Below are 19093 nucleotides of genomic sequence, written 5' to 3'. Positions count from 1 at the left end.
GAGGGGAAATTTAGACCATTTCTGTCTTTCAAAAATTTTGATTAATTATACAGATTATGAGCCAATTTTAGTTCTGATCACGTGGGTTATTTAGAAAGAAGGATGGCTAGATTTTTGTACTTGCTGACCCTATCAACGTTCCATTGTAAATGTCTGGACAGGAGTGAGGGGGGTGAGACGAGTAGTCTCCAGGATGCAACCATATACCTGTGTCGTAAAATACACCAAATCATTCAAATAAAGTCAGGTGTTGTTAAATTGGATTCCTGAAAACTTTTTGGTTTTACATGGCACTTCAAAAAACCAATTCCTTTCGATAAAAATCATAATAGGCCTATTATGATTTTTATCAAAAGGAATACATTTATAGATTCTAAAATCAATAAGAGATCATATCATCATCAAATAAAATGATTAAAGAAAGACCCATGGCATTATTATAATTTATTTATTATTTATTTATAAATTACGCTCACATTGCACCACATCATATAAAACAACGTCATTATATCCTGAGCAGACATCAATCTTCTGCATCTTTCTTCAGACACAGACCTCAAAACTGGAAGGAATCAACTGAATTTCATGACGACGTTACAGCACCAATCAGAAAGAGCACGATGTGAAAAGCTTTATGAAAGATTGTAACTCCTGCTTCAAAGTGCTCAGAACAAGTAAAGGCTCAACATTTATGCAATAAGTAGATCAAATATGTGTAAAAAGTTGTAGAGAAAAGCATTTTACACATTTAAAGACATAAAAAAAAATTCACAAGTGGACAATTTTGTCATAAATGATATATCACATACTGCATTTTTTTGTTGTAAAAAAGACATTTACGTTTGATGTACGCTCAAAAGTAGAAAAAGTTCAAACGTACAAACAGACCCCAGGCTTTCAGACTGAAATTTTAAATTCTCAATCACTAAAACTTAATCCCACTATTATTATTTAAAGCTGATCAAAGTGCACCAAAAGTTCTGTCTATGCTGGTGGATTGAGACACAGAACACACAGACTAATAAAGCTTTAAATGAAAAGACACAGCAGATTAAACCTGAAAAACAGACGAAAGGATCACAGCGTTGACGAGTCAGATACTCTCCACGACATCCAGCGGATCATGCATCTTATCTTCCATAGACTATAAACAGTGGAGGGTAAAACCTCTCACATCACATGCAAGAACACTCAGCCCCAAGATATACACTAATGATTCACATTTTTAATGGTGCAAGATTCACATATCTTCAGCCTGATGATATGAGCCTCTTGTAAGGTTTGATTGACTCCAACGTTTGTGCTTTATATTAGCTACAAAACACACATAGTTGAATCAACTCTTCAGGTGTGTAAACAGAGAGATTTTTTTTCAAGGCGTACCAACACTCCCGATAGATTATTGTCACTGAAGTAGTTTCAATTTAAAGCTGGTGTACATTGTTAAAGGCAAGTTGTTTCACCCCACAATAGTGAAAGTAAAGGCTCTATTGTAAAGCTGCTGAGAGGAGTGCAAGGGTAGGGTACTGCAGCTATCAGTTCAGGCTGCTGCAAGAGTCTAACAAAACACATCTCTTTATTAAGTGGTTAACCCTGCTGGTTTTGCAAGAAAATTGTAGTGTTTGATTGTGTTGTGCCATTTTTTTCTCTCAGTCAAACGACCCTCTGCAGGACGTAGAGGATGCCCATGTTGTCGATGGTGACGAAAGTGGAGAAGTCCGCTGAGACGTGGATCCTCTTCAAGGCGGTTCCTGATGGATAGAAGGTCTGCAGGGCTTCACCTTTCTCCACGTCCCACCACTGGACAGAGCAAAACAAAAAAAAACAAACTGAGAGCTGATAGGGTAAAAGGTTCTCAGTGATAAAAAAGACCTGCTATAGGCTTTAGAAAATCAGCACTTGAGACAAACACAGATTGAGACACTGACTCAGAGTTTCAGAGTTGCATTTCATAGGGAACATAAACAGACTCTTGCTAATGCTCACTCTCTCTCACATGCACACACACAAACACTCAAGGCTCCCTCGATCACACACACCAGCTTTCCTGAGTTATTCCATTTAATCTCGGTTTAAAGTTGACATTTTCCAAGATCCATCACGCTGAGATGAATCATCAAAGGAACCTCAAGTCAATCATTCTCAGACTGCCATGTTGTGTTTGTGTGTGCGTGTGTGTGATCATATACAGGCGTGTACGTGTTTACATTTGAGTCTTTTATTCAGACTGTTATCATTGAATCAATAGCTTGAGTCTTTCGTTGGTGTAGTTTAGGTTTTTTAGACGCTCAAGCAGCTCTGCTAGTGTGTGTGTGTGTGTGTTTGTGTGTGTGTTGGGATTGTTCTGTAAACCAGACATCTGTTGCCGCCATCTCTTCTGTTGCAGTCTGTCTGTCTGTCCTTTGAGAGACTGAGGAGTTGGCCTGCTTTCTTTTAACACACACACACACACACACACACACACACACACACACACACACACACACACACACACACACACACACACACACACACACACACACACACACACACACACACACACACACACACACACACACACACACACACACACACACACACACACACACACACACACACACACACACACACACACACACACACACACACACACACACACACACACACACACACACACACACACACACACACACACACACACACACACACACACAGTAAGGTTTGGTTTTAGGGAGATTTAAAGAATGTCCAAGAGGGAGAACTAAAAAATGTCCCGCTTGTTGTCAGTCCCTTGTTGGTGAGTGTGAAACAAAATTGAGGTCCTCTGTTAGATAAAAAAAACAAGAACACAAACACACACGCACACACACAGCACATTAATCATGCAAACCAATCAACTGGTTTAAAGGGAGCTCATTTGCATAATTCCTTACATGTAGATTGCCATGCAACACGCCAAAAATAAACTACGCGTCATGTCTAAATCTGTGTGTGTGTGTGTGTGTGTGTGTGTGTGCGTGTGTGTGTGTGTGTGTGTGCGTGCTCACTGAAAAGTGGCCCAGTATATTTCTGTTGCTGCAGGGAGTTGGATAAAGTTCTGGTGATTGGACGGCAACCATCACAACACACACACACACACACACACACACACACACACACACACACACACACACACACACACACACACACACACACACACACACACACACACACACACACACACACACACACACACACACACACACACACACACACACACACACACACACACACACACACACACACACACACACACACACACACACACACACACACACACACACACACACACACACACACACACACACACACACACACACGCAAACACAGATTCATGTCTGCATGTCTTAAAGTGGAGCGAGTTTAGTGGAACTGGAAACGCCATCTTGTCACAACAAATAATAAGAAAGAAACATGTTACATGGTATTCAAAGGACAGAATAGTAAGTTGTGCTGATATACCGCCATCACACGAGCTGCCAAACCGTCCATCTGTGATGTCAACCCATTTGCTTCCTGTCTCACTATACTTGTTTTCAACACTAAGCTTCCATTGTTTTCCTCTTGTCACCTCAGGTAACTGCCAGACTTCTGCTTATGGCCACCATACTAATAAGAAACATCCGCAAAAAGAAAAACAAAACAGATCCAGTCAGACCCTGCTCAGGATGAAAACCTGAGGTCGTGAGCTGGCTCACATTTGAGTTATTCTATTCATATCTTTGGTCTTGTATAACTCTTAGAGTCAGACGCCTTCTGACCTGCAGGTATTAATAATTCACCGTGTAAAAATAAACCTTGTTTTCTCTCCTCCTACATGAGTCCTTCTCTGACCTTTCTACCTCAAATCACCCAGAGCAGAGTCAGACAGGAAAACATGCAACACATTACCCTAATTAAAGTGCTCATTATAAATCATTACAGGGAAACATGAAATCGGCGATGTTGTATGCTATGGATGTCTAACATAACATCTTAAATGTTAAACACACTGCTTCACTTGTTCTGTTTGTGCGACCATGTTGAATCTGTGTCGATGTAATCTACGTCAGCCCTCCAGGCGACATGTGACCTGAGAGTGAACTCCACCTTTAAACTAACTCATTCATTTCATGTTTCTGCATGTTCATAAATAAAAACGCATAGACTGAATCCCGGTAGGCGTAAACCACATTAATCTGTGTTTAGCATGTTATTTACCATAATCCTCTGCGTGTGACTCGACTGTGTGATGTCTTTGATACACAGGGAGAGAAACTGTACAGTAATCACTTGTGTTTTTTATTTTCCTTAAAGCTTAATAAGCCAACGCATCTAGGACCTACTATGTCGGTTCTTTTTTATTATTAGCAGCCTATTTTTACAAAACTGATCAAGACAAGAAAATGTAAAAAAAAGACTAATTGCCAAACAAAGTCCAAAGTAAAATTTTCAAAATTCAAAAGTCAGATAAAATAAAACATCTTTATTAATTATGATAAATGATAACTGAACTACAATGCTCTTGATTGAATAACTTATTATTGTGGTGATTCACTTTACTACCAAGTCAAACCTGATTACTCTTAAAAAATGTGGAAACCTGATAAAATGCACCATAGTGTTTAAGTACTCAAACTCCATCTTGGTCTCAGAACCGGTCTAGAGACCACTTTCTGAAGGTCTCGGTCTCATCTTGGACCCAAAGCATTTTGATTTGTTTCTGTCTCGGACAGGGCGGACATCCGTTTCGTTTTTTAAACCTACTTTGCCATGTCATTACTTTGATTAGACACGCCCCCGGCACACAAGATGAGGATTTTTGGTGATATTTATGGTCTTGTCTCGACTCTGCTTTGATCCCTAAATGTCTCAGTATTGTCTCAGTCTGTGAGCACTCGACTTGACTACAACACTACCATGAATGAGAGCTAAAATTAAGTACTTAAAAAGACGCAATGGGGACACCAGCAGCCTAGTGGTAAGTGTAAACGCATCCATTTAGTAAGACTACAGTCTTACGAAATGGATCCGACCTGTGGATGTCATTCCCTACTCTCTCCCTCTCCCTGGTTCCTGGCTCCATCCACTCTCATCTCTAAAATAAAAAAAGCCCGAACAATAAACTTTCAAAAAAGAGAAGAGTAACAATGAACTTTTCAAGGTCATTAAATGAACACTAAAGCCTCATTTGAAAGAATATTCCATAAACTGTATTGAAGCCATGACGAAGATAAACGGCTGGATGAAGAAATATAAACAAGATAAAGGTGAGATCGATAGAGAGATGGAGGTTAAATGAGGATTCACAATGTAGGAATCAGAGCAGGGAATGTGACAGCTGGTTAGAGTGCAATTGCATCAGAACGAGAAGGAAAGATGGCTGCCGGCTGCCAAAACACTGACAGCTTAAACAAAGAAATGATACTCAGACGCTTGCACACACACACTCACACGTATAAATACAGAAATAAACAGCTCAACAGACAGACTGAGGCCAAGGAGAGGACTAGTTGAGTCGAAAAACAACAAAACAGAATCCCACGACAGACGAATGATGAAACTCTGTGACGAAACAGAGAACGAGATTTGGGGGGGGGGAACGCTCCACAACTCCAACTGGTTATAAAAAAAGGATTAGCAGAGAGGCGGGATGCGTAGAGAGAGGAGAGCTGTCGCAGAATAAATGTTTAAAAGACAGTTGGCAGCGGGAGATGTGTGGACAGAATGTGTGAAAATGATGTTAGCTTCAGAGTGAGAGTGGATTTACTACGAAGGGGAGAAAAGCGAGAAAAATCACTACGCTGAATTTTTTAAACCTCAGTACAGGGACGAGACTAGACTATATGACATGCATATTTATGCTTTCTTTTTTTAGAGGGGGTTACAAATATGAATAAAGGGAGTTCGCTTTGGTTTCAAGTTAAGAAAAAGGGTGATAATATAAAGGTGCACGTGGGCGGGCAAATAAAAGATAAAAGGCACACAAACAAAGAAAGACGCAGCGAAACAAATTCAGATTAAAGATGAAAAGATACAAACACAAAAACCTATTTATCATGACAACAGTTACGGCTAAGATAAGTCCCCCTCCATGACGGTTTGCTCTCTGGTGGGATCACACAGCACACAGTGTGTTTGTGTGTGACACAGAATATCCCAAGAGCAGATGTGCTGATATGAACACCACCACTGTGGAGCCATTGATTTATAGGCGAGCTAGTGATGTGCTAAGATGCTACATAATGATACAGTGTGTGTGCGTGTGTGTGTGTGTGTGTGTGTGTGTGTGTGTGTTTCTGCACTGTAGTTATTGTTGAGAGGAGAATGCCCCTGGGTGTGTTCACTGTGTGCATCCTTGTACTCCGTCTTGGGTTTTTTTTGTGGATGTATATCTAAACATCCTCGCCTTATTGTGCTGCAGCTGCTGGAATTAAATCAGAAGGTTTATGACGACGTTCAGCTCCATGTTATGTGAATACTAATGCGGGGAAGACGCGCACCAATGGGACTTGGTGGGGGGGGATTATTTGGAGGATATTTGCATGACTATGGCGCACTTTTAATATAAGCATGTAGGTTACAATTTGCAATTTACATCAGGAGTGTAGGTAGAAATATAATGGAGATTTTTTAATGTAATATACAGTCTGTATTTATTGGCTTCTTATATTAAATTAGAAACTATCCCTGATGGGAAATAATGCAGAATAATCACTTATTGAACTTCTCCGTGGTGCAGCGTTATTGATGGAAAATGTAATTATAAAAAAGTCAGAGTCCGTTATTAAAGTTCTTCTCACATGGAGTCATTTTAGTCATATTTGCGTGTGGTTTAAAAACAAGGGGAAAAAAGAAAAATGCCATGATGAGATTCAGGGCACAGTACAACCAAACGTGTGTATACTGTATGACGATGAGAAAAAGAACATTTAAAACAGTCGACAAGGGACGAAGCCAGCAGAGGAAAGTAGAGATACTGAAACAGCAACATGAAGCTTGATGCTAAAATGGCAGATTGCTGAGCAAGTCATCAATCAGTAAGAGGAGAAGGTGACTCGTTAAAAATATCCTCCACGCAGAAATGTCACCATTTGAGCTGTCAAGTTAAACAAGTGTAATATTCATATCAGGTTTTAGTTTCCCAGTGTGCACATGGAAAATGATCTGCTTAGTGCTTTTAAAGCAGCAATAAGATATCTGCTGAATTAAATCCTAAAACCTCATTAAACATTAACACAGCAGCCAGTGTGTCCTCCTATTAAGTTCTGATTTAAATCAGGAATCTGTTTGTAATGTGACCAGAGAACGCCCCTTGGTTTGCCACACAAACATCAAACCAACAGGTGTTGTAGTGATGGTTAATCAGACTCATTCTACTACCCGACCTAAAAAGCCTCTGTATTTTTCTAAAAGCTCCATGAGCAGAAACGTGGTTAAACTCGGATAAATATTGGAGATGCTTTTGAAAAATCGTGGAGAGCCAACGCAGAAAGGTTTCAAGAGCGATGCAGAGCTGGCTAAACACTGAAGCTTCAGGGTCCTTAACTTCCCTTCCCGAGTGGCATCGTCCGTTATTTACAGATCTACGGAAAACAGTCATATACAGAAGTAGAAGCGAGTTCTTTAGTAGACAGGAGAGTCTGCAACCACACAGTTCGCAGGATGGCCTCAGATTGAATCAGATCCCACGAGGTGTCACTTTGAATCTCTATTTAGAAGAATTTAAGAAGTCACACTGAGGTTGGCATGTTGGTGACCACAGTCACATCTAACACTTTAAGTTACTCTAAAATAATAAACATACAGCAAACAGAATGCACCGTCAATGTCTCAGAGCGGAATCTGAACATCTGAGCCTCAATAAAGATAAAGGACCTCTGGAAGACTGAATCAGCTTTAGCCAGGATTAGCTACTAATAAACTAGAAGCTGAGTGCTATTTGATTTTTTTTTTTTAACATTATGATATTGATTTCTGGAACCTCGCTCAGCCATGTGGAGAGCAAATGAGTTCAAAAAGCTTAAAAAGAACGACGGTATTGATTTGGAAAGAAGAGCTGTAACTTGATCAGCGTTGTATAAAAGAGAGTTTATGTCCATCTGCTCGGGTTTCAACATGATGCCAGAAAACAAAACAAAACAAAAAAAAAGAGCCAGTGGACCCTTATCTATAAAGCCACACCACTCTGCACGCGCTGATAAGCCTCCTATCAGTGTCACGCCCTCATGAACGCCGGTCAAAATCACTTGAGGGGAAAGCCGGGAGTGCGAGTAACCCTGGTGCATTTCAGCGAACACAAGATGAGCCCTATTAGCCCTCCTGAAGCTAACTAGGTCTGCTTATTCAGGCTATCAGAGGGATTACATAACAGAAATACCTGTCTGCTGTGTTCTTGCGAGGGCTGTGGTGATGCACAATGACGCCTTTCAAAATGAGTTGAGGGAAGTAATTCATCTTCCTTTTACATAAATAGCTCCAATGCAGAGTCCAGGGGGAATGGGAAGAGTTCATAAGCGTTATAAAGACACGACAAAAGCAGCACACAATAAATGGAGGTAAAGGGAAGGAGAGGACGGTTGTAGAACGAGGTAAGAAAGAAAGGTGCAGGATTTGTGAGTGTGACCAGGCCAAGAGTCTCGCAGAGCGGGAAACAGCGTGACACCGAGGCTGAATTATTCATCCAAGGTTCCAACCGTTAAAATATTTATGCTCCGACAATCCTCGACACATCTCTCAGTCCGCCTCTCTTTCTTTCCTTCTTTCCTCATTTTCTCTTACCTGCATTTTTTTTTTTTTTATGACCAGGGAAAAAACGGGGAGGGCGGAAAGCAAGGAAAAGGAAATGAGAATTGATTTTAGAGAAACACAGAGGTATTATGTGGTTAGACGAGAGTGGTTGTTACTCTTTGAATGTTTTTCTTTATGGATCTTTTACTTACAAAGGATACAGAAACATGATGAGCTGAGAGGAGAAATTAAGCAAGGGAAGTAAGGAACAGAGATAGGTAAAGAAAAAAAGAGGTGAATTTAAGTAGAAACGATGAAGAGAAAAAAGAACACAAAGCACAGATTAGATTGTCAAACTGAGAATAACTTGTCTACAGAGACTGAGATGTATGAAAAAAAGTAGATTTTATGAACGCGTTTCTTTAACCCTGATAAGCAAAAGAAGCCCAAGAACGAGTATGAGTCCGTTTTCAGCAATTTCTTTTTTTTACACGACATTTCAAGAGAAATGTGCGACAGTATTACGTTTCATTTTTCGCAGTGACGGCGTAAAAAAAAACAACAACAAAAAAAACATAGTTCATGTTTAAATGACGTCTGGCGCATTATCACTGGTTGGGAAGGTCACGTTCACAGTGCAGTAGAGTTTTGAGCAAACCATGAAGTGAAACACTTTAAGGTGTTTTTTTTCTCACTTTTTTTGCAGAGAGATTGATAAGAAATTGATACATCCACTGCTGACACGTTTTTAAAGATGGTTGAACTTCTTATTTGTAAAAATGATGACGGTGCAGATCTGTGGACTGTGTGGGTAAAAGGCATTAAACTGTTAAAGAGCTTTGCATTTTCACACTTAGGCTGAAAAAGAGGACAAAATGGTAAAAGCTGATGGAAAAGATCAGCTGAGAAGAATTGAGTAAGAAACTCACTGTGTGCGTGTGTGTGTGTGTTCGCGTATTTAAAACGTGCACTTCACCCATTCCTTCCACCTCCACCTCCACCACCGATTTCCCATCTCCACTCTGCCCCATTTCATCTCGGTGTGTTTTGCGCACACAAAGGCTCTCCTTCTCCAGCCAGAGAGACAATTAACCCCGGCTTAATGAGCAACACTGGGGGAACAACTGCCTCCCAGAGACCGATAAATATTTCACCAGCCTGTGTTTATACCCGGAGCCTGACAACAAGAGCGCAGAAACCAGGCCACGGTCGTTCCAAGCTTCAACTCTTTCAAAGTTCTTTTTTTTTTTTTTTTTTCTTCACTCTGGCTTTGTCTCATGTGGGAGCTATGTGAGAGAAAAGCAGAAAGCTGTGGAGAAGCATAAGGAGCATAGATCTCCTCTGGATGCATTTTGATTACAGAGAAAGCGCGTGTGCTTTCTCAAATATTCTTTTTTAACGGAGACGAGAGAAAGCGATGACAACGACGACGAAAAATAGAACAAAGGCTCATGAGGAAAAGATAAATGCTCTTCCAGGAGCTGTTTTGCATCTTATGAGCGTTTGTAGGTATTTTTAGAGGCAGCGACACTGCAGGGTGCTTTACTTCAGAAACAGCATGACGGAAGGAGAGCGTAGAAAGAAAATCAGAACTGTGAACGCCGCTTGAGCCCGACGCTGTGGCCTGTTACAAGCGTCTCATTTACATACACATCCTGCGGTCATCAAAATGTGTTATTTCTGTCTCCGGGCCAACTTTAAAAAGAGCTATGGATGGAACAAAAAGTACAACGCAAGAGGGGCAAGGAGGCTTTTAGTCAAAATTATGTGAGCGACGTGGGGCTTCTTTTTCTTCATGGTGCAAAAAACAAAGAGATTCAGCTGACTTCCTGTTTCACAAAAAGACTGACAAAGTTTTTAATAAAGGCAAAAAAACTGAATATTAATAGATAAATAGCATTGTGTGTGTAACAGAAAGTGAAGAAGACACTTCCCGAATTTTTTTCCCTGCAAAAGCACCAGACACATGTCAAAACTCTCCTGCAGGCCTGTCCTGTACTGAACACTTAACATTTATACCCAACGACAACAAAAAAACCCAAAACAGAGTGAAGACGCTCCTCAACGTGAACCACGCTGTAAAACTGTGGGCTGAATGTGAGCGTGCTAGAGTAAAGGTTTGTTCCAGTGCTACGTATGGTTTCTTCCAGCTGGAGAGATGAAATATTGACTCTGTTCGTGCGGAGTCTTGAACTTGCTTTTTTTCTTTCCAAAAAAGGGCAACTGAGCTTATAAATTATTAGCCAATAAGATGTTGTATACGTGTAGGTTCTCTTTGCTGCTCGATCCTCTTGTGCATACAGACTTTCATTGCACGAGATTGAGTGGCTGAAAGTGGGGGGTTTTTTTGTTACAGGAAAAGACACCTCTAGTGCTTTTTGGCTGAATGTTCATTCTGTTGAGCTGCCAAACTGACAAATCTATAAGTAAGCACACATTAATGCTCCAACGCATGGCGTTGATTTTAAAGGTTATCAGCATTATTCGGGTATTCGGGTTTTGCAAGCTCCTTCATGTTGTTGGACGTTCTGCATACAACATATATCCAGTATTGTTAAGCTGTATTTCTGTGTATTAGTTTTAGTATATAGCTTTAAGATTCTGGCTGCATGGTGGTGCACTGGTTAGCGCCGTTGCCTCACAGCGCAGCTTCCCCTCACAGGAGCACAGGTAGGATAATTGGTGACTCTACATGTGTGAATGTGAGTGTGGCTCGCCCTGTGATTGGCTGGCGAACAGTCCAGGGTGTAACCCGCCTCTTGCTCAAAAACAGCTGGCATCCCAGAATATCCAAAATATTGAAATACTGATGAATGATTATGAAAAAAAGACAGATTAGTAGACGGATTTTCATCAACTTTATCAACATATTTTTGAGTTTATTTTAAACTGGAACTATCTGTGAAGGAGATTGGGTTCGTTTCCAGGAAGCAATCCTCATTACAAAAAGACAATAAAGACATTTCCTTTCTGTAACCTTTGTTCTGTGTGTTTGCATCAGCAGCCGTTCCCTCAAACTTCTGCTGACACACTCGGCATATTCAGCTAATTAGAACAAACTGCACTGCCTGACGTCTCCTCTGACTGTTCTTTGCTTTGACACATTGGTGATACTTTGTTACTAAAACAACACACATTTCATGTTTGGTTGTCTTTTTTCCCTCCCCAAAAAGAAGCTTGCAAAAAATCAAATGTGTGCAGAATAGTGCTCGGGAGGAGGCAGTTGTGTGGAAGCATAACTCTCGACTGACGGATGTTTGGCCATGAGAGAAATCACTGAGGTCTCTGCCAGCGAGGGGAGAATGGAGACACATTTACTTATGGCTTAGTCAATCTAATTATACGAGAATCTTGACTTGCTTTATACCCCATCAATCCCTCAGAGGGGTGATTGCATTTGCTTTCCGCCCTGTCCTTCTCCCTCGGTCCCTCGATTCTCGCTGCAATGCAACTGTGTTTTTTAATCTTTGACAGATTCTCCGTCCATCAAATGTCTCTGGAGGGAAGGTCAGGACAACCTTCACTCCTTCATCTCATCACATCTCCCTGCCCTCCTTCTCCCTCGCTTCGATTCGAGTCTTGCTTGGAGTGATGGCCCGGCTGTAACAGTTCATTAGCCGCCGAGGTCCTGTTAGGATGTGCTTAACGATGATAGCTGGGGTTGAGAGAGCGGAAAGGGAGGCGGACCGAGACCTGATGGCTGAGCTGCTTAAATCTAACCTACTGTTGAAGTAGGAAAGCCTCCCTTTAAGAGCAGCATCGAGGAGGGGGGAAAATAAGTGTTTAATAAAAATCCCTGGAGGGGAGGGTGGCTTTAGATAAAGGTCATCGTAGTGGACAAAGAAAATGACAGGCGAAAGAAAAACACACGATGAAGGAAGACGTGAAACAGATAGCAATAGAGGGGGACACAGAAAGAGCAGGTCTGAGGTTTGGGGAGGGGGGGGAATCACAGCAGACAGACAAGTGGAGAATAAAAGCGAGGGGAGTCTTGAGAGGTGAGATAAGGTGAAATTGTATTTCTCTCGTTCTCTTCCATCAGTGGCCGGGCTGATAAGTGATGTCTGACAACGCCGGTGGCAGGGGACGACTGTCATCTAAAACACTCCCATCCATCTGGGGGTACACTGTTTGATAACGCGTGTGTGTGTGCTGCAAATGTCAGTGTGTGAAAAACGCCAGTGTGGGATTCGTGTGTGAGGGAGGGGAAACCAAACAGGAAAAGGGACAGTCCAACAAGTCGTCAGGTCTGCAGTGGTTTGAAGCTTAATGACTGATCTACTTCTCAGGTATCAACATGGTACTTTTAATGTTTATAAATGAAATAAAAACATCGGTGTTGAATCATTAAAGTCACTATGGAGCAGAGTTTTCACATTTAGGGTCTTCCATTGTTGTAGTTTTTGCTCTCCAGCGTGCACGGGAGAACACACATGTAACGCTGCAAAGAGTCAAACGTAAGTATCTCTTGCAGTTTTTTTATTTTTTATTTTTTTATTTGTGGGGACATTTTTCCCTTTAATGATCGGACGGCTAAAGAGATACAGATGCATGCTGGGGGAAGACATGGAGCAGAGGTCAGACTCAAACCCACGACCGCTGCAACAAAGACTATGGCCTCTGTGCATGATCTTACTACTGAGCTAAACCATGTTTGTCCCCAATGTAATTTAGTTTTATTGTATCTGACAATACAGAATGTTATATATCAAACTGATACTGATAACGATTTCAAGCAGATTAGGAAAACAAAGTTTTCTTCATTCAGCTCCGAAAGTTTGCAAGTAACGACTTTCTTCTTTGAAACTGGTAGCCGTATGAGGGAACCATCAGAGAGAAAGTCGAAGTGAAATGTGCAGATTAACAGAATAGAACAGATTGGCTATCCCTGCTGGAGAGATGGCATCTCATTCTGGCTCTCTTGACAGGCGGATCAGTGAAAGAGACGAAGCTCCAGAGCCACACAGAGACATTGATTAAGGCTACATAAGGACAAGCCTTTCATGTCTTTGTGCTCTCAGTAAATACACTTCTGAATATGAGTTACTAATGACAACATGAAAAAAGGTTCATTTACTTGGCGACATTTAGAGGAAGAACTTTGCTTTTTTTTTTTTTTTTTTTGTTGCAGTGTGACGCCTCGGTGTGAATTATTCAGGGACGCTGGGCGTGTGTGCACGCTCGTGCAGTCAGGATGAGCCTTTTCACACCTGCCGCCCCCCTCTCGCATCAAGGCACTGTGACAATAGTGTCACTGGCGGGTTGGAGTGTGTGCTTATCCGTCTTTGTGTGGTGCGTGTGTGTGTGTGTGTGTCAAGGCCAGGTGTGAGACAGGTAAAGCACTTCCTGGCAGCACACCGGAGCAGAGAGAGGAAGGACTGATGGGAGTCAGTGTAGGATGTAACAGTCGCTCTCGGAGGTACTGGACTGCATCACTTCATTACACACACGCACACACAGAAACATCTCTGCACCGAGGCATGTTGACTTGACTTTTACAAGCTAATCCAACAATACAAGCCTATATGTTGTGTTTCATCATGTGAAGCGAGAGAAGCATATGAAAGGTTTAATTAAACACTCGACGCAGGTAGCTCCACGCAACAGGGGACTGGACAAGCACACAATAACCCGCTGCTTTTAATTACACTCACGCCATTCAGCTAAGCATACAGAGAGAGGAGGGAGGGGGGGTAAAACCGAACGAGAGCAAGAGGAGCACGGTCAACCATTAAAAAAAAAAAAAAAAAAAAAAAAAGAAAGAAAAAGAAAAACTCAGCAGCCTGACAGGTGATTAAAGCAGGAGTGCTGACAGAGATGAGTGCAAAAAAAAAAACCCACAGCAATAAACAAGACAACAAGACCCCGCACGCTACAGGCCTCACGTTGCATCATATCAACCCGTCAAGTAGACGAGGACAAGAGGAGACGTCACCCGCTGTCACTTCTTCTGCGCTCATTCCAACAACAACAACATCATCATCATCATCATCGTGTTCAGGCAGCCGCAGCAGCACACTGAGGCGTCCTGATAAAAGGCTTCTGATGTTTAGAGCGGCGATTAGAGCCCATCTGATGGCTGAAGAAAAAAAAAAAACCCTCAACTGACTTACTTCAGTAGAAGAAAGAACAAACTCTACTGCTCGCCTTCATCTATTTCCCAAATAATTCTCTTCCAGGAATTCTGTCACGGTGAAGCATAGCTGGCATTTTTGGACGACTTCTTCGAGATTTGGTTTGTAAACGTGTGTTTCAGGCATTACTTTATTACTCGATGTAGTAATACACAAATATATAAAGAAGTAAAACAAACAAAAATGATTAAAATGCTTTTCATGAAAAAAAAAAAAAGCCAGTTTTAAATTCACAAACTCACTTGAGTTTAGAGCGTTAGGATGTTGTTGATATGTGTGATGGGCTAGTCTAAGATCCAATATTAAACATTAACAGACACTAACCTTTAACATACAAACAAATTAAGGCAAAAAGCCCCCCAAAAAAGTGTCATAATAAAGATATATGGTAAATGTGAGTCTAAAAGCACACACACAACAACTGAGCTGGTTCTTAAAATGAGTCAAACAAGACAACAAACGTGTAGCGGTCTTTGTGCACTGGACTCCTGGAAGCTCTGTGCTTCCAATAATAATACTGTTTGTTTAGATCTTTGACATCTAAGACACTTTCATAACCTTTTTTTTTATTTTTTTAAATAATGTAGTTTCATTGTGAAGTCTTTACTTCCCTAATAAAGAAAAGTTTGTACGGCACAGAGGAGCTTTTGTTTTGTGGTATTCAAGTTAATCTTTAATATTAATCAGTTTTCATCTTTGATCCAAAAGCACATTTAACACAATCCCACTGATCCCTCGAAATGAAATCTCCCCCGAACGCCAGCTGAGGATAAATACAAAGCAAACTCCCTTCTGAGGATGGCCAAATGATTTTTCTTTTCTTTCTTTTTTTTTAACAAGACTGACAGAGAAATAATGAAAAGATTCCCTGATTGTATTTTTAGACGTGTGTCAATATTTAATGTGAGCACACTAGTGTCCTTCGCTCACACAGAAACATAATTCTCTTTATCTTTAGATGAGAAAAGGGACATTTAAAGCTTTTTTTAAATAACAATGTACTACAAAATTATTTAAATAGATGGATAGATTTTCTGGATCATACTTGCTCATTGTAAGTGACTGTAAGTGTGTCGTAAGAGACTCTGTCATTGTAATTATAGAGAAGGCCAGGATGGCCTCTCGGAGCTGTCAGAGGCGAACACACAGTACGATTAATCAATCAAAGCTCTTGTCTGAGGAGGGTTCACGAGTTTAATGATCCATCAGTGCTCCTCATAGTCACACACACTGAGCCGTCCAGTCAACACGTCTGGACAAAGACGAGGAAGGAAAGTCGAGAAGTAACGTGATCTGCAGGTCGTTAATGGAATCATCACGAGGGTCTCGATGATTTAACAGGAAACCAAGCTGGATGAACAGCCGGTTCACTGACGGGTTAAACTGATCAGAAGTTGTTTTTTAAGGAAAGAAAATAAAGGAGGTTTTATGATTGTAGCTCCCACAAAATTTTTTTTTGAATGAAGCTCTTCAGTGTAACAAAGGCTGAGTAGCACTGAGCTACAGGCAGCAGCAGTGAAAAAGAGCATGGGTGTTATGGGTCCCTCATGTAGCGAACAGTCTGGTTAGTGCACCTGTCATGAGCATCAGATCATGGATGTAAAGAACACAAGGTGAGTCACTGTTGTTAGATGAAAGCCTTCATTACTTAGAATTGAATTTTTTTGTTCTTCAAAAAAGTGCAGAAATGTAAAACTGAGGGTGCAATGCAACCCTTTTCAACATCGTAGAACCGGGCCAGAGCTCAAGTCCATTTACCGTCATCATTGTGATAATACCTTTCTCTACATAGCCACGTTATAGTTAAAAATACAAAATCTGGAAGTGTTCCCTATTATCTATGTCCTCGGCTCACAGTGATTCAACCTTACGCTCTTTTCTGTCAGAGAGGCCGTTAATTCAATCCTTTGGGTGACGACTCGCACATACGTATGATGTCATGCTACTTCGTCTGCTGCCCTTTTTAGCACCTCATCTGTCTTTTTAATAACCTTCCCGAGGAGCTTTCATTGTCACCTCTAAACTGCATAATGTGCAGTGTGGACATAAATGTGGAAATAATTCTAGGTCTCATAGCTTCAAGGTTTTTTTTTTTTTTTTGGGGGGGGGGGTGGGGAATCGTCGAATTCAAAATGAAAAGAAATGGTATGAACTTTGAGAAAATTAATCTGCGGCTCTCATCGTGTTTGAACTCATTTCCAGGTTTTAATGATCTTGTCAACAAATAAAAAAAACCCCGGCTGTAAACAAGATGATGATGTGTTTTTGGCCATCTGCCTATAAAAAGCCTGAACAGCAGCAACCATCGCGCTCGAGTCGGCCCACACACACACACACACACACACACGCACACACACACACACACCTAGTGTCAGGAGTAATCTGAGATATAAAGCCTCATCGATCAGATCTGCACTCCCTCGAGGATTACATCATTGCCCAGCAAATAGCCAATCAGAGCGCAGCGCAGACTGCCCGCTCTGTGACCCTACCTCTTGTAAAAGTAAAAGCAATAAGAAAGAGCCACACACACACACACACACACACACACACACACACACACACACACACACTATTCTGGTCACGTCACAAGGAGGCCCTGAATCGCTCTCTCAGGTATTGAGTGTTTTTATGTAAACCTGCACCACTGCTGTGCTTCTCTTATGGATGGAACAACAGTGCACGTTGAGTGCTCTTCTGCATTGTGTTCTCATACACATGGATCTGTTGTTGAAGTAAGGGCATTGAGGGGTGAAGGTATCGTGCTTCATAACTCTGCGGAGGTTAATTTATTGGCTTCAATGTATAAACTTAAGTTGAAAACGTGGGTAGAAAGAGGCAGGCGACGCATTCAGGCGCCAACTGCAAGACTGCGTTTCATTTGCTTTATAGAATGTTTAAAAGGTCATGAAAAAACTCAGCTGCAACTATCAAGAAAACTAATATTCAAAGTTTACATATTATGCAAAACGCACTTTATTAAGTTTTTCTCGTCACACCTCATCTATACCTTCGTCTTTTTCTGTTACCTCAATTGTTGACCTTCAGTAAATGTATCAAGATAAACGATTTCAGCTTGAACGCAGCATTTTTTCTTCGCATCAGATCGAACGTATAGAATAAACTCTAACGTACCTTGACGTAGCCTCCGGTAGAGACCAGGAGAGTGTTATCTGGGGAGAAGTGCAGGTCGGTCACCCAGCCTCCGTGCAGTGAGTCCATGGCGTCTTTACCGTCACGGGAACATATTTTCAGCAAAGAGCCGTCCTTGACGCTCCACAGCTGAAACAGAACAAAACCGTAGTTTAGATCACAGGCCATCAGAGGGTGGACGGCCACTGACAAACAAAGACGAGGATGAGTTCACAGATACAGATGGATAAATTCTGTTCAGATCAGAGTATGCACTTCTCATTGCCTTGACTTGTTTTCCTGTACATCTTACCCTCGTTCATGTTCACAAGTGCCACTGTGAGGAGTCAGTTCGTAAATATCTATATATGGCGTCAGGGATTTAATTCTTGTATTGCATTACACAGGATTGCGATATTGCCGGGTCGATATTTTGTCCCAACCTTGCTGATAATATTGCTCGTAGTGGAATCATGTCTTCTTTCAAGGTCGAGAGACACAGAAAGAGTCTGCACTCCTATACAGTGTGTGTGTGAATCTAAATGAGAAATTACCCATAATGCACCTCATATATAATGCAAAGATGCTTTATGGTGCAATCGTCACCAGTGAAGCACATCGTGCCGATTGCAGCTGTTACGCAACTGTTCACATGCCACGTCCATTTGACAATGACACATCACACGTACGGCTATATTTAACACTTGGCATGCTTTTGTGCAGGCTGACTCACATTTGTTTCCATAGAAACAGGCGTCGAGTTTTTCAGTGTGCTTTATGTAATTGGATCTGATGGATTCGCCCGTTTCTGGATAATGGAGCAGAGCAGCTCAGAGGCCACCAGAGGGCATTAACCCCGTGTTGACTGAGGCGACGCCGCGGGCTGAGCGGTGCTGTATGACTTCCTCCTTATTTTGTCCCCTCATAGTCAAACTTTTCATTTACTCTCCGCGTGTATTGGTGATTGTTTTTTTTTTTGTGTACGCTCGGTGCAGATTTCCAAAAGCCTCGGGGATCCAATTTGGCAGCCCGAGTCCTCTCCTTCACCTCCCACTGTCAGACGTCTCCTCCTCTTCCTGCTCTCTTCATCACGTCTCCTC

At 41.5% G+C, this 19093-nt stretch overlaps 1 protein-coding gene across 1 annotated transcript in view; it reads right to left on the bottom strand.

Annotated features, from left to right (window-relative positions):
- Positions 1–443: 443 nt before the first annotated feature.
- The window catches only part of apaf1 (apoptotic peptidase activating factor 1), a 37888-nt gene continuing 19238 nt past the window's right edge, over positions 444–19093 (bottom strand). Inside the window, exons 26-27 of the mRNA XM_079335796.1 lie at positions 17997–18143; positions 444–1800 (exon numbers count right to left, since the gene is read on the bottom strand). Coding sequence (XP_079191922.1) covers positions 1654–1800; positions 17997–18143 — 294 coding nt within the window. The 3' untranslated portion in view covers positions 444–1653. The remainder of the gene's footprint in view (positions 1801–17996; positions 18144–19093) is intronic.

The sequence above is a fragment of the Symphodus melops genome (assembly GCF_947650265.1).
Source record: "Symphodus melops genome assembly, chromosome: 22".
NCBI lineage: Eukaryota > Metazoa > Chordata > Actinopteri > Labriformes > Labridae > Symphodus > Symphodus melops.
The sequence above is the reverse complement of the archived record's forward strand: the minus strand, read 5'-3'. Positions and strand labels throughout refer to the sequence as shown.